This window comes from Balaenoptera ricei, chromosome 5 (assembly GCF_028023285.1).
Source record: "Balaenoptera ricei isolate mBalRic1 chromosome 5, mBalRic1.hap2, whole genome shotgun sequence".
Taxonomy (NCBI): Eukaryota; Metazoa; Chordata; class Mammalia; order Artiodactyla; family Balaenopteridae; genus Balaenoptera; species Balaenoptera ricei.
In genome coordinates, this window is record NC_082643.1 from 29,674,872 (window position 1) to 29,688,169 (window position 13,298).

Sequence of the window (13,298 nt, forward strand, 5' to 3'; positions counted from 1 at the left end):
TTATCAGGTGGATCTCAGCCAGACTCAGTGCTTTTTGGGGAGTTGGGCAAAATTTCTGCTTGGAGTTCTTTGGAGTAAGTAGAAAAAGGCAAGACCCAGGCAGCAATGGTGGGCTGGAAAGGCCTTTCAATTCCTGCTGGAGGCCAGGGATGACTGCAGTCGTCTTACAATTCAGAATCAGGTGTCTTCATTAACTGATGAAGTAGGCATTCATGCCCTGGTCAGGTCCTGACTTGACTGGTGACATTTAATGGACTGCCTAATAGATTTCTTGCATAGATTACCAGTCACGCAGAATAGACCCTGACAGCTGACCCCATACATCCGATACAGTTTACCCAGGTCCCATCCCTGTGGAACCATAACAATAGCTGTCACTGATTGGGTTCTTACCAAGTGCCAGAAACTGTGACAAGCCATTTGCAAGGCTTCTCTCATTCATTCCTAATAACGAACCTGTGGCATTACACGCTTTTCACTTTGGCTTCATGAGCAGAGAAGTGATACAGATGGTATTCTGCCCCATCTTCAACGTGCACAGGTACAGAGGTGCTCTTTGATGTGGAGCTGGCGTGGCTGCGGAGGGGAAGGGACATTGTCAGACGCACCACGTGTGAGATGGTGAGAGCAGTGGGTCCCAGGGTAGGAAGTTGCCGTAAACATTTAGCGGTGGATGAGCTCTAGCTACGTTGGCAAAACCAGCCCGGGAGGCCGCACTGACAGCAGAGCTCTCGGTGAACACCTAGCATCAGGGTCTAGAATGCCCACTAGGGACCCCAAATCAATGTGGTTGTAAGGATTTCTAGTCTGGAATAGCCAGTAACAAGGGAACGACCCATGTCTAGGGCTGAGGCCAAGGCTTGTTTCCTCCATGTGTGGTCTTTTCCTATCAGTGGACTCCGAGGCCTGGCATGTGTCAGAAACCCTAGGCTCCTTCCTGCCAATTCTCTGGAATTTCTGAGTTGTGGGGCTTTTGAGTCACTCCAGTGAAGAGAAATCAACACCCTTTATGAAAACCTTGGTTGCAGAGTTCAGGTAGAGTTCAGAATCATTGCTAGTTTCTAGAATTTTAGAATATGAGAAAATACGATCTTGCAGGAGGCATGTAGTTTCCGAGGTGCAGCAGAGTCTACTTAGTGGTTAGCAGTGTGGACTCTGGAATCAGGAAAATCTGAGTTCAAATCCCACCTCCACCACGTAAGCGTTGTGAGGCTTGCACTCACTACGGATCTTTTTCGTCTTGGTTTCCTTATCTGTACATCGCCGATAATAATGGTACATATCCTCCTAGGAATGTTGAAATAATTAAATGAAAACCTGGAATAAAGAACCTAGTATCGACCTGGGGGGCAGAGGTAGGCTGGAGTCGGCTTGTATCATCTCCTGAGAGCCAGTCGAGGGCATCCTTTCCCGATGCCAACCCAGGAACAGCTTGCTGGTAGCTTGAAATTGGCAAGGGTGGAACTGTTTACACCCCAGAAATTGGCAAGTGCCACAGATCAGAGCACTGAATATTAGTTATGGTTGTTGCAATCCCCCAGTCCATCTGAATACATATTAATTTATATTTAGATATAATGGTTTGAGAATGAATTCCACGTTCTGTGGGAAGCATTCTACGCCTCCCAAGATTTCCAGGAGTTTCCATTTTTATCATCTCATGCACAGAATTCCTGCTTGTGACTTGGTGTCTGTATTACTGGACTGTTCTTTTTCTCCCCTATGTAACTTCCTGGTGGATGTTGAAACTTTTACTTCATTTTCCTCCAAATGAACAAAAATACCTGCTGTAAAAACGGATTTGTACTAAAAGTTTGTTTGTTGGGGGGGTGATGGGCAGCAGGTGCTTTAAGACTGCAGAAGCAGCCACTGTGGAGAACAGTATGGCGGTTCCTCAAGAAATTAAAAATAGAACTACCATATGATCCAGTAATCCCACTTCCGGTTATATATCCAAATGAAACAAAATCACTAACTCAAACAGATACCTGTACCTACGTGTTCACTGCAGCATTACTCACAGTAGCCAAGGTGTGAAAATCCCTCTGCCCCCCACGTCGATACTAGGTTCTTTACTCCAGTTTTTCATTTAATTATTTCAACATTCCTAGGAGGATATGTACCATTATTATCGGCGATGTACAGATAAGGAAACCAAGACGAAAAAGATCCGTAGTGAGTGCAAGCCTCACAACGCTTACGTGGTGGAGCTGGGATTTGAACTCAGATTTTCCTGATTCCAGAGTCCACACTGCTAACCACTAAGTAGACTCTGCTGCACCTCGGAAACTACATGCCCCCTGCAAGATCTTATTCTCTCATATTCTAAAATTCTAGAAACTAGCAATGATTCTGAATTCTACCTGAACTCTGCAACCAAGGTTTTCATAAAGGGTGTTGTTTTCTCTTCACTGGAGTGACTCAAAAGCCCCACAACTCAGAAATTCCAGAGAATTGGCAGGAAGGAGCCTAGGGTTTCTGACACATGCCAGGCCTCGGAGTCCACTGATAGGAAAAGACCACACACGGAGGAAACAAGTCTTGGCCTCAGCCCTAGACATGGGTCGTTCCCTTGTTACTGGCTATTCCAGACTAGAAATCCTTACAACCACATTGATTTGGGGTCCCTAGTGGGCATTCTAGACCCTGATGCTAGGTGTTCACCGAGAGCTCTGCTGTCAGTGTGGCCTCCCGGGCTGGTTTTGCCAACGTAGCTAGAGCTCATCCACTGCTAAATGTTTACGGCAACTTCCTACCCTGGGACCCACTGCTCTCACCATCTCACACGTGGTGCATCTCACATTGCCCCTAAGTGTCCATCAACAGATGAATGGATGAAGAAAATGTGGTATATATACACAATGAAATATTATTCAGCCTTTAAAAAGAAGGAAATCCGGCCATTTGTGACAACATGGATGAACCTGGTGGGCATTATGCTAAGTGAAATAAACCAGAAAGAGACAGACAAACACTGCATGGTATCACTTATATGTGGAATCTTAAAAAGAAAAAAGTAGAACTCATAGAAGCAGAGAGTAGAATAGTGGTCACCAGGGGCTGGGGGTGTGGGAATGAGAAGAGGTTGGTAAAAGGGTACAAACTTTCAGTTACAAGAAGAATAAGGTCTGAGGATCTGATGGACATCGTGGTGACTGTAGGTGATAACTGTATCATATAATTGAGATTCGCTAAGAGACTGTATTATGCATCCTCACACACACACACACAAGTAACTGTGTGAGGTGAAGGGTGTGTTCATTAATGGTGGGAATACTTTCACAATGTATGTGTATATTGGATCATCACTTGTACACTTCAGATAGCTTACAACTTTGTCAATTACACCTCAATAAAGCTGGAAAAAGATAAAAATGATGATAATGATAATTAACCACCACCACCACTATCACTTAGGCCATCACACATTTCCCACTGGACTGTCTTTTCTCTTTGGCCCACTTTCTCTCTGGTTCCTCTTCTTCCAGTGTTTGGACCTCTCAGCCCCCTTTCCCATGCTGTTGACTCCGATTCAAAATTCCTCTCACCTCAATGCATGGGGCAGTCAGATTCCCTTGTCCGGCCCTTACCCCCCTAGGATGTGCCTAGAGGCCCATCTTTCTCAACCAAAAAAGGTTTTGCTTGACAAGTGCGCCACGGCTCAGAAATAAATTATGCCGTTCGCTCAAGAAGTAGCAGAAGTAGCCCCAGTTTGTGCTTTATGCTTGTTAGAACTCTTCCAAAGTGTGATTAAAAGAAAAGGTACAATTAAAAGTATGAACACCTCTGCATTTCTGGTCCTAGGAATCATCACTGTTAAGTAGTCTAAGAGTGGTTAAAATGCGCCCACTTCTTAATTTTGTGGCCTTGGCAAGCCACTTAGTCTGGGACTCAGTTTCTCATCTGTAAAATGGGGATAATACCACCTACCTCATAGAGTTGTTGAGAGGATTAGATGAAATAATGTACAGTGTGTGAAATAGTGCCAGGCCTAAAGAAAAACCTCAATAATGTTACTTATAATTATACCTCTAAACATTTTTTATGTGTGGAGTGTCCCTACACATATGTAACATATATTTTAACTAATGAAAAAATAGGATATATAAAAATAGTATGACAAAATGCATATTCTTCCCGGAAATTTATTCTTCTTCCCACTCAACAATATATTGTTATTACACAGTAACCCTCATTTCTTTTAATACCTAAATAATGTTCTATGATAAGACCATACCATTGAGTGTTTAAACATTTCCTTGAGTTGGGGAATTTGGGTGGCCTTTCAGCCTTATCAATGTTCTGAAATGTCCTTGTCAGTAGATTCTAGGGCACTTATCTATTTCTGGATTCACAGAAGCCAAAGAGCTGGGCTAAAGAACACGTATATTTAAGCTTTCGATGGTACAGCTAAATAGCCCTCCAGAAAATTCCATCCCCATTTATGTTCCAACTAGAAGGGCATGAGGTCCCTCTCCCCAAACCTTTATCAATATTTGAATATTATCCAACTTTCAACTTTTTGTCAATCTCATAGGTGAAAAATAGTATCTCATTTAAACGTATATTTCCCTGATCTCTGGTAAGACTGAATATTTAAAAATATGTCTATTATCCATTTTGTATAAATTACCCATTCACAAACTTCGCCTGTTTTGCTAGTGTAGAGAGAAGTCACAGCTCCTTTTCCATCTCCTTCCCGACGTTTGGGCTACACCCCATCCAGGACATACACGAATCCTCATGTTGCCCCATTCCAACGCCCAGTTGGCGAAATGAGAGGAAAGTGGAAATGAGGAAGTTTCTGTTAGGTTATATAGCCGTTGGCCCCAGGGCAAGTTCAGGAAGTCAGAGAATGAACAAGGAGGTGGCTGAACTTCTGTGAACTTGGGGGATGGGGAGAGAAGGGAGAAGAGAGCGAGGGGAGAGGAAGAGCTGGTAACAGGGCAGGTATCTGGGGTTGCGGGGAAGGGCGGTCAGTGAGAAATTCCAGGTGGGAGGGTGGCTGGGAGGTTGATGGGAACAGGATGTCTAACATTCCATTTTTTTCCTAACGTTCCGTTTTAAGTTTCTCTATCCCCCCAAACCCAGTGTGTCCAGACTTTGGTAGAAATCAAGGAACTGGAGTGGCATTCCATGTGTGGGTGGTGGAGTCTGAGATGCTGGAGAGTTCGGTGGAGGAGGGTGGTCTGGAGAGGCCTGTGGGCATCTTCTGGGTGACCCCCTGTGACTCAGCTCAGCCCTGTGACTTCAGTGCTCTCGTCTGCACCTGTGTTTACAAGCACATTGGCACCAACCGATCGTTAGAGTGACGTTTAATGTTTAATACAGTTTCTCATCATCGGCTCTGTAAACAAGTTCTCCAGGGTCTATGAGAAATTGTTTTCCCTTTACATGAGGTTAGTATTTTACTCACATTTGAGAAACTGTCCTATAGTGTAAATAAGATTAGCTGCTTTGCTAAAGAGAGTACTCTTATAAGACCTTTCGTATGTATCTACATAAACCAATAATATGATGATAATCATAATAATTTGTATCTAGTCTTCATAGTAAGTATGTCAGAATTCCGATAAGGAAAACCCTTTATTTTTTATGCATATAAAGTATTCACTAATTCAGATCAACCCAAGCTGATTTAGCCTGAATTATTGAGGGTTTATTGTTCTGTCAAAATATAAAAGGTGAAAGTTATTTGCATATCACATCTGCAGCTTCAACTTGGAGAGCTAGTATTTACAGTTATGAAGCCATGCATTTCTCTCAGCAGCACCATGTGACTTCACAGTTTCCCTCAGGCTAGCTAGGAATAGTAGCAAAAAAAATCAGTTTTTCTTGTAACGGAGTAATGATCTCTATGTAGGGAAGAGCTTTCATAATTATGAAGGTTCATGTCTTACCCATTAAGATCACAATTTGGAAAATGGTTTTTTGTTTTGTTTTTTTTTTGGTTATTAATCTGAGTCAGGCACTGTGCTAGGCACAGGAGGAAAACAAATGAGGACCACATTGGAGGAGACAGGAATGTAAAGGGATGATTAGACAAGCAAAGGTTTTGGAAGACTTGAGGGACTTGTTCTAAGGGCACGTCACAGGGAGTAAGTCTAGAACCGACTGGGGGAGCAGGAAAGCTTCCTGGACAAGGTGACATTTCTGTCAGCCTTCCAGGGAGAAGAGGCTTGCTAAGTCAAGACAGCAAAATGAGAGCACAAAGGTATGGAATTCTACAAAAGGGAACGTACCCATGAAGAAACTCAGGGTTTGGAAAAGGCATTCTGCATTCTAAGGGTTCATATTTCTATCCCTGAAAAAATTGACAAGGTGGCTAAAACTCAGATCACCTATGTTCTGTCCCTTCTGTTGGGTATGTTTCTCTTTTGGTCCTCAACCCTGATGCTGAGAAAATCTCTAACTAGCAAGGGCTAGTTCTGGATTTTAACGTTATGGTGTGGTGGAAGTATTGAGATGGATACCTGAGAAGACTACAAAACTTATGTCCAGCTAACCACAAATAGTATAAGAGGACTGGAATGAATTAAAAGAAATCTACAGATACTTGGAAGGCATTATGAGTGTATATCTGAAATCAGGTTAAAAATAAGCCACAGGTTCTCTTGTGATTTCTGAAACATCTTTGTTTAATCATAGAATTATGTCCATCTTCCATTCATCATAAATAATCCATTTCGTTACTTTACCAATCCTTTTGAAAAAATTTGGTATTTAGCATAAACAAACACTGAACATTAGCCAGGGGTGTGTTAGTTTTAACCAGAAGAGGGAAGAATAAAAAGAAGAACCCACAAAATTTTAAAACTTAGAAAAGAGCACATGAAAAGATGAGCATTCGTATCCATTTAAAAGATCAAATTTCATAACAACCATTAACAAAATACAGGTGGAAAAACAAGCAAACATAAATATAATCTAACGTATTTCTTTCATAAATACATTCAGACAAAACAAATGCATAAAAGAGATAGAGCATAGATATAACAACATATTTTAAGATATGAATAATTAAACCCCAATAAGCATGAATTAAAAATATATTTTGATTTTATTTTTTTGTCCTTTATGGAAAAATATGCACAGCATTTGTGTAAAAAAGAAATAGGTATACACATATCAATAAAGCCACCAAAATTCACTATGTAAAGAAGATTATTTGAAAACAGAACACATTTTTTTTAAAGCAAAAGGTAAAATGTTATATCATTTTCAGTTGAATTTTATCCCATAGTCACACCTACTATAGGTGTTAGATAATAGAGGTAGATAAGTTGGGGAAAAAAATCAGTATTCTAATGCTAGGGAAAAGATTTTTATGATAGCTCAGACAGACAATTCCATTCACTCTGAAATTCAAAGAAGCTTGTAGGAACAAAACATGAAAACCTTTCTGTGCTCCATATGTAAGCATCAAAAGTATCAAGCAAAATTACTGTAGTTTTAGACACAAGTGAAATTCTTGACAATAGGAATCCTTGCCAAACAGCCTGTTTAGCATAGCTTTTTGCAGGGTCTGGCACTAGCCTTAAAACTTACACCCAGGCTAACTCTTATGAAATTTATGAGGTTCAGTGACATGGAAATGAGTCAGGAGTAACACAAGATGGGAGCTGGTAGTAACAATAATGTAAATTTACGATACTGATAAACATGGTGAATTTCTAAGGAATGATTTTTTGTTGTTGATAAAACAACAAAACAGCTGCTGAAGATATGGTGTGACTCATGATGCCAATATCATCTGTCAAATCACGAAAAGACATGTAGAGAGGATGTGACAGAATGGTGTGCAGGAAACAGAAAAAGTGTTCCCTTATTTCTGTACATTGCTTTATTCTCTATTTGGGTCGTGAAAGCTCTTCCAGACATAGTAGAAGCAAATATTGGATACTCCATGGCAAGCTGATGCCCAATTGGGAGCTAATTTTACTTGATGTTTTGGTTGATGAATGGTTTTGCATCTTCTGTGTCTATTTTTTTTTCCATCTAGCTAGACAGAATGTGTATATGTACATTTGTTTGCCTCTATGACCTTTATATTTTCATTTATTTGTAAGAGCAATGTGATTTAATTTTTTTTAAAATATGTTGCAAACATTTGTCAAATCTGCCAAGGAAACTCTCATTAATAACTTGTCTCAAATGCCTTAAGTGTGCTTAATTCAAAGATGTAACAGGCTGCTTCTGGCTAAAAGGGGAAATTTGTGCTCAGCACATCTGTGTAACAGGAAACAAATTTTGGTCTCCGTTGTGGAATGTGAAATAATCCATCATTAATTGTTGCTGCTCTCGAACTAATTGTAACGTTTTTGGGTCTCACATTTGGTTGTTATGAGTTTGCAAGTGTGCTGGAAAACAGGTAAGAAAGAAATAATGGAAGAAAAACGAAAAACATTTGAAATATAATTTTAAAAATCCTGAAACCCAAATCCTGTAGTTTATCTGAAAACTGCACGTACTTTGACTCATAACTCAAACATCAGGCCCTTTCTTTGAAGCAGCTTATAATAAATTTAAGACATAGAACACCACAATCTCTTGTAATGGAACTGAGGAATTTCTGAGTGGAAACTATTCGAAGGAATGTCTTAAAAACTGATGTCAAGAAATGCAGATGACTTATGCTTTTCAGCATCTATTCAATCTATGACCCCTGCTGAGTTGATAAGGAAGAGGCATGTCACAGTTGCAGAAAAAAAGAATCACACGGGAAATCAAAGTATCCGAGAATAAGACTTTGGAAATCTTCACTGTCATGAGAAGGGCATTTTCCTGATGGTGTGACCTCATTCCAAACAGTACAGTAGCTGGTAGAGAGCTGTATTGCACAGAAGGTGGTACGAGGAAAACGTGTTTGCTTTTTGTCACTTATGATGACTGTTTCCCGTGTTAGGAAAAAAAAAAAGAACAACTCCAAAATACTGAACCACCCCTGGCAGTAACCAACAAAGTAGGTTTTAGAAATAACGCTCTCGTTAAATCCATTTTAAGGCACTTAAACAGTTATGTCATATTTTTTGTGTAAAAAAATAAAATATGCGTTGAAGCAACGTTCACAAATACACGTCTTCAGAACTGTTTGTATGTACAACCCTGTACGTATATACATCGCTGCGGAAAGACCACCTCCTTCCTTATACTGTTGGCCTCGTCAACTTCACTCCCTAGGAGAAAGGAAAACATGACATCAGAGTTGGACGGTATCCACGAGCAACGTGAGAGCATCAATTAACACCAGATAATTTATGCTACGAGAAGGAAGAAGAGGCCCGCCTAGATAGCATTATATAACCCATGATCCAAACCCCTGGATCCAAATAAATTCACCCGCCCACCTCACTGGCCTGCGGAATCTGGCATCTCCCCCGCGCCCGGCATGGCTATTCATCCCATCTGCTGTGCTCTAGCTGGTGCCTGTGGGTCTCAGTCAGTATTGTCTGTAAAGCAGAAGAGACACTCAAGGATACCCTTACGATGGACACTTTGTTTTTGTGGCCAGGTGGGAATGGCTAAATATTCCAGGTCTTCTGGGTTATTCTACATTAGCCAGTGGCCCCCTGGTTTGGAGGGGTTTCTGTGCAAAGGGAAAAATGAACAGCGTCCAGTTTAGTTTCCCTTTTGGAAATGCTTCTGTTACTCTGCAGGATAAATCCCGGAGCTTTTAAACATTTAGAAGAAAACTTCATTCTGATTAATTTGCTGTTCACTATGACTGTATATTATTGATGGAGTATTAGGATTTTCAAATACTTTTTCTTCATTCTTTGTCAAAATTTATATGTATAAATTCTGGTCTATCATGCACATACACATTGTTAAACACAAGCATACATACAAATGAAGTTTTCAAAGGGGATAAATAGTAAAAGAAAGAAAATGACTAAACTGCTCCTGTACCAATTCTGAGTGGGAAGACCCCAGCCTGGAGTGGTCCCCAGCACAGAATGGTGTTTGCTAACATTTTGTTCAATAACAAGAGGAGGGAAGCTGCTGGAGGGCTACCTTCTCAGGCAGGATTCTGGGGACCTAGGGCTCTCCTTCTAAAAGCAATCTTGGGGGTGGTGGGGGGAGAGATAAATTAGGAAAGTCTGGGATTAACATATACATACCCCTATATATAAAATGGATAAACAACAAGGACCTACTGTACAGCACAGGGAACTATACTCAATATCTTGTAATAACCTATAATGGAAAAGAATCTGAAAAAGAATATATACATATTCCTATATATTTTTATTCTTATATATATTCTTATATATATAACAATCACTTTGCTGTACACTTGAAACTAACACAACATTGTAAATTAACTGCACTTCAATACCAAAAACTAAACAAAAGCAATCTTGTATTTCTGTTTGGAGCATCGTTGTGGTGTAGGGGAAAGATTTCGGGGGACACATAGACCAGGGTTCAAGTCCTAACTCTAGCACTGAGTAAACCCACCCCCATAACCCTGGGCAAGTTGCTCAACTCTCTGGGCCTAGTTCCTACGTGTTCAATGGGGACAGCAGAGCCTGCTACAAACAGTGTTGTAGAAAATCAGGAACATCAGTGATGATAACAGTGATTATATCAGATAGCTTTTGTCAAACACCTGCCACGTAATCCTCCACAACTCTAAAGAGTAGATGTTGTCATGAGTCTTAGTGTGGCAGAGACTGAGGTACAGAGTCGTGAAGTAACATGGCCAGGGTCACACGGGGGTAAGGTGGCAGAGCTTGCAGGATAGCTCAAGGGCCTACACTCCGAAGCTGGTGAAGGCTGGCACATGCTTAGCATAACACAGAGCTTAACAGGCTGTAGTGGGGCTATTCCGTTTTCAGGACACTAAGGACATGACACACAGTGCTCTGTCACTGGCTATCTCCTTGCCACCTTGTGAGCGGGTGAAAGAAGTCTTGCGAAGTCTGAGCCTCTGGGAAGAAGCCAGCTCTATGGGCACTTCCTTGGTATGTGCTGCATCTAAATTTTGTATGAGTCACTCAGTTTATTTTATTTTGGCTGATAATTTAGAAAATCCAATCCACAAATATCAAATAAGTAACAAGACTTCTGAGCCAAGTGTGGCGAAATTGACGTCCTTGTGTGGCCTCCTTTGCTACTGAAATTTTATTTTTTAATTCCCAAACGCATAGTACAAAGAAGTTATTATGTGTCTGGAAAATTAAAAATAAAGTAGACACTCTGGATAAATCCAGGTGCTATCATATTTAGAAAGGCATGTGAAATCAGGACACATACAAATGATCAGGTGGGCAAAGATGGTGGGCACCCGAGCAGAGGGGCACATATATTTTGAGTATATTTACTGAAACTTTAATCCACTGCAATATGCCCTTCAATATGATCAAATTAAAAAGGGCTTTTAAAAACTACCTTTTAAGTATCATCGTGCTTTTATAACAATATAGAACAATTAGCCCTCAATCCTCTTGTTCAAATTGAATTGGATTAATGCGTCATTATTATCGTATTTAGTTAAGAAAATGTGTACTTGAGAAAAAGGCTATATGTGTAAAAGTTAAAGCATATGAACAGCTAAGATTCAGAAAGAGCATTTCAATCTGACTTGGATCCAAATAAGATTCTTCTAGAGTCTCACCTTCTGCCTTGACACCATCCAAGACTTTATTGTTGGCACCAACACACTTCCCAGAAGGATCTGCACCGGGTGGTAGATCAGCAAGGGGACGGATATTAAAGAGAGGTACTCATGGCCTGCAAACACGATCTTCAGCATTGGAATCCCTGATGAACAAAGAAGACAGAAAACCTAGAGGCAAATTCAGTCTGTCATCAAACTAAAGACATAACGCAATTAAAACTGGACTTCGGATTGCGCCATCTTTCCCTTGTGTACATTCACAGAACTAAAAAGGGAAGGTCTGGAACGACTCACCAAATCTTTCCATCTTCCTTTCACTGTGTAAACCTCTAAGCTCTACCTAGAACAGATTAAAACTGAAAAGGTGGTCGGTTCAAGGGCACCAGTAACTCTCACTGCAAGTTAGCAGCCTGTCCAACAAGAAGAGGAGAGAAGATAGTGGGGAATAGAGTTTCTTTTTTTTCTTTTTTTTTCTTTTTTTTAATTTTTGAATTTGATTTTATTTATTTTTTTATATAGCAGGTCCTTATTAGTCATCAATTTTATACACATCAGTGTATACATGTCAATCCCAATTGCCCAATTCATCACAGCACCACCCACACACCCCCACCGCCTTCCCCACCTTGGTGTCCATAAGTTTGTTCTCTGCATCTGTGTCTCAATTTCTGCCCTGCAAACCGGTTCATCTGTACCATTTTTCTAGGTTCCACATATATGCGTTAATATACAATATTTGTTTTTCTCTTTCTGACTTACTTCACTCTGTATGACAGTCTCTAGATCCATCCACGTCTCAACAAATGACCCAATTTTGTTCCTTTTTATGGCTGAGTAATATTCCATTGTATGTGTGTACCACAACTTCTTTATCCATTCGTCTGTCGATGGGCATTTAGGTTGCTTCCATGACCTGGCTATTGTAAATAGTGCTGCAGTGAACACTGGGGTGCATGTGTCTTTTTGAATTATGGTTTTCTCTGGGTATATGCCCAGTAGTGGGATTGCTGGATCATATGGTAATTCTATTTTTAGTTTTTTAAGGAACCTCCATACTGTTCTCCATAGTGGCTGTATCAATTTACATTCCCACCAACAGTGCAAGAGGGTTCCCTTTTCTCCACACCTTCTACAGCATTTGTTGTTTGTAGATTTTCTGATGATGCCCATTCTAACCGGTGTGACATGACGCCTCATTGTAGTTTTGATTTGCATTTCTCTAATAATTAGTGACGTTCAGCAGCTTTTCATGGGTTTCTTGGCCATCTGTATGTCTCCTTTGGAGAAATGTCTATTTAGGTCTTCTGCCCATTTTTGGATTGGGTTGTTTGTTTTTTGAATATTGAGCTGCATGAGCTGTTTATATATTTTGGAGCTTAATCCTTTTTCTGTTGATTCGTGTGCAAATATTTTCTCCCATTCTGAGGGTTGTCTTTTCGTCTTGTTTATGGTTTCCTTTGCTGTGCAAAAGCTTTGAAGTTTCATTAGGTCCCATTTGTTTATTTTTGTTTTTATTTCCATTACTCTAGGAGGTGGATCAAAAAAGATCTTGCTGTGATTTATGTCAAAGAGTGTTCTTCCTATGTTTTCCTCTAAGGGTTTTATAGTGTCTGGTCTTACATTTAGGTCTTGAATCCATTTTGAGTTTATTTTTGTGCATGGTGTTAGGGAGTGT

At 40.3% G+C, this 13,298-nt stretch overlaps 1 protein-coding gene across 1 annotated transcript in view; it reads right to left on the minus strand.

Moving 5' to 3' along the window:
• Positions 1–7,241: 7,241 nt before the first annotated feature.
• SLC10A7 (solute carrier family 10 member 7) overlaps positions 7,242–13,298 on the minus strand; it is a 261,224-nt gene continuing 255,167 nt past the window's right edge. The window contains exons 11-12 of the mRNA XM_059923937.1: positions 11,621–11,766; positions 7,242–9,176 (exon numbers count right to left, since the gene is read on the minus strand). Coding sequence (XP_059779920.1) covers positions 9,147–9,176; positions 11,621–11,766 — 176 coding nt within the window. The 3' untranslated portion in view covers positions 7,242–9,146. The remainder of the gene's footprint in view (positions 9,177–11,620; positions 11,767–13,298) is intronic.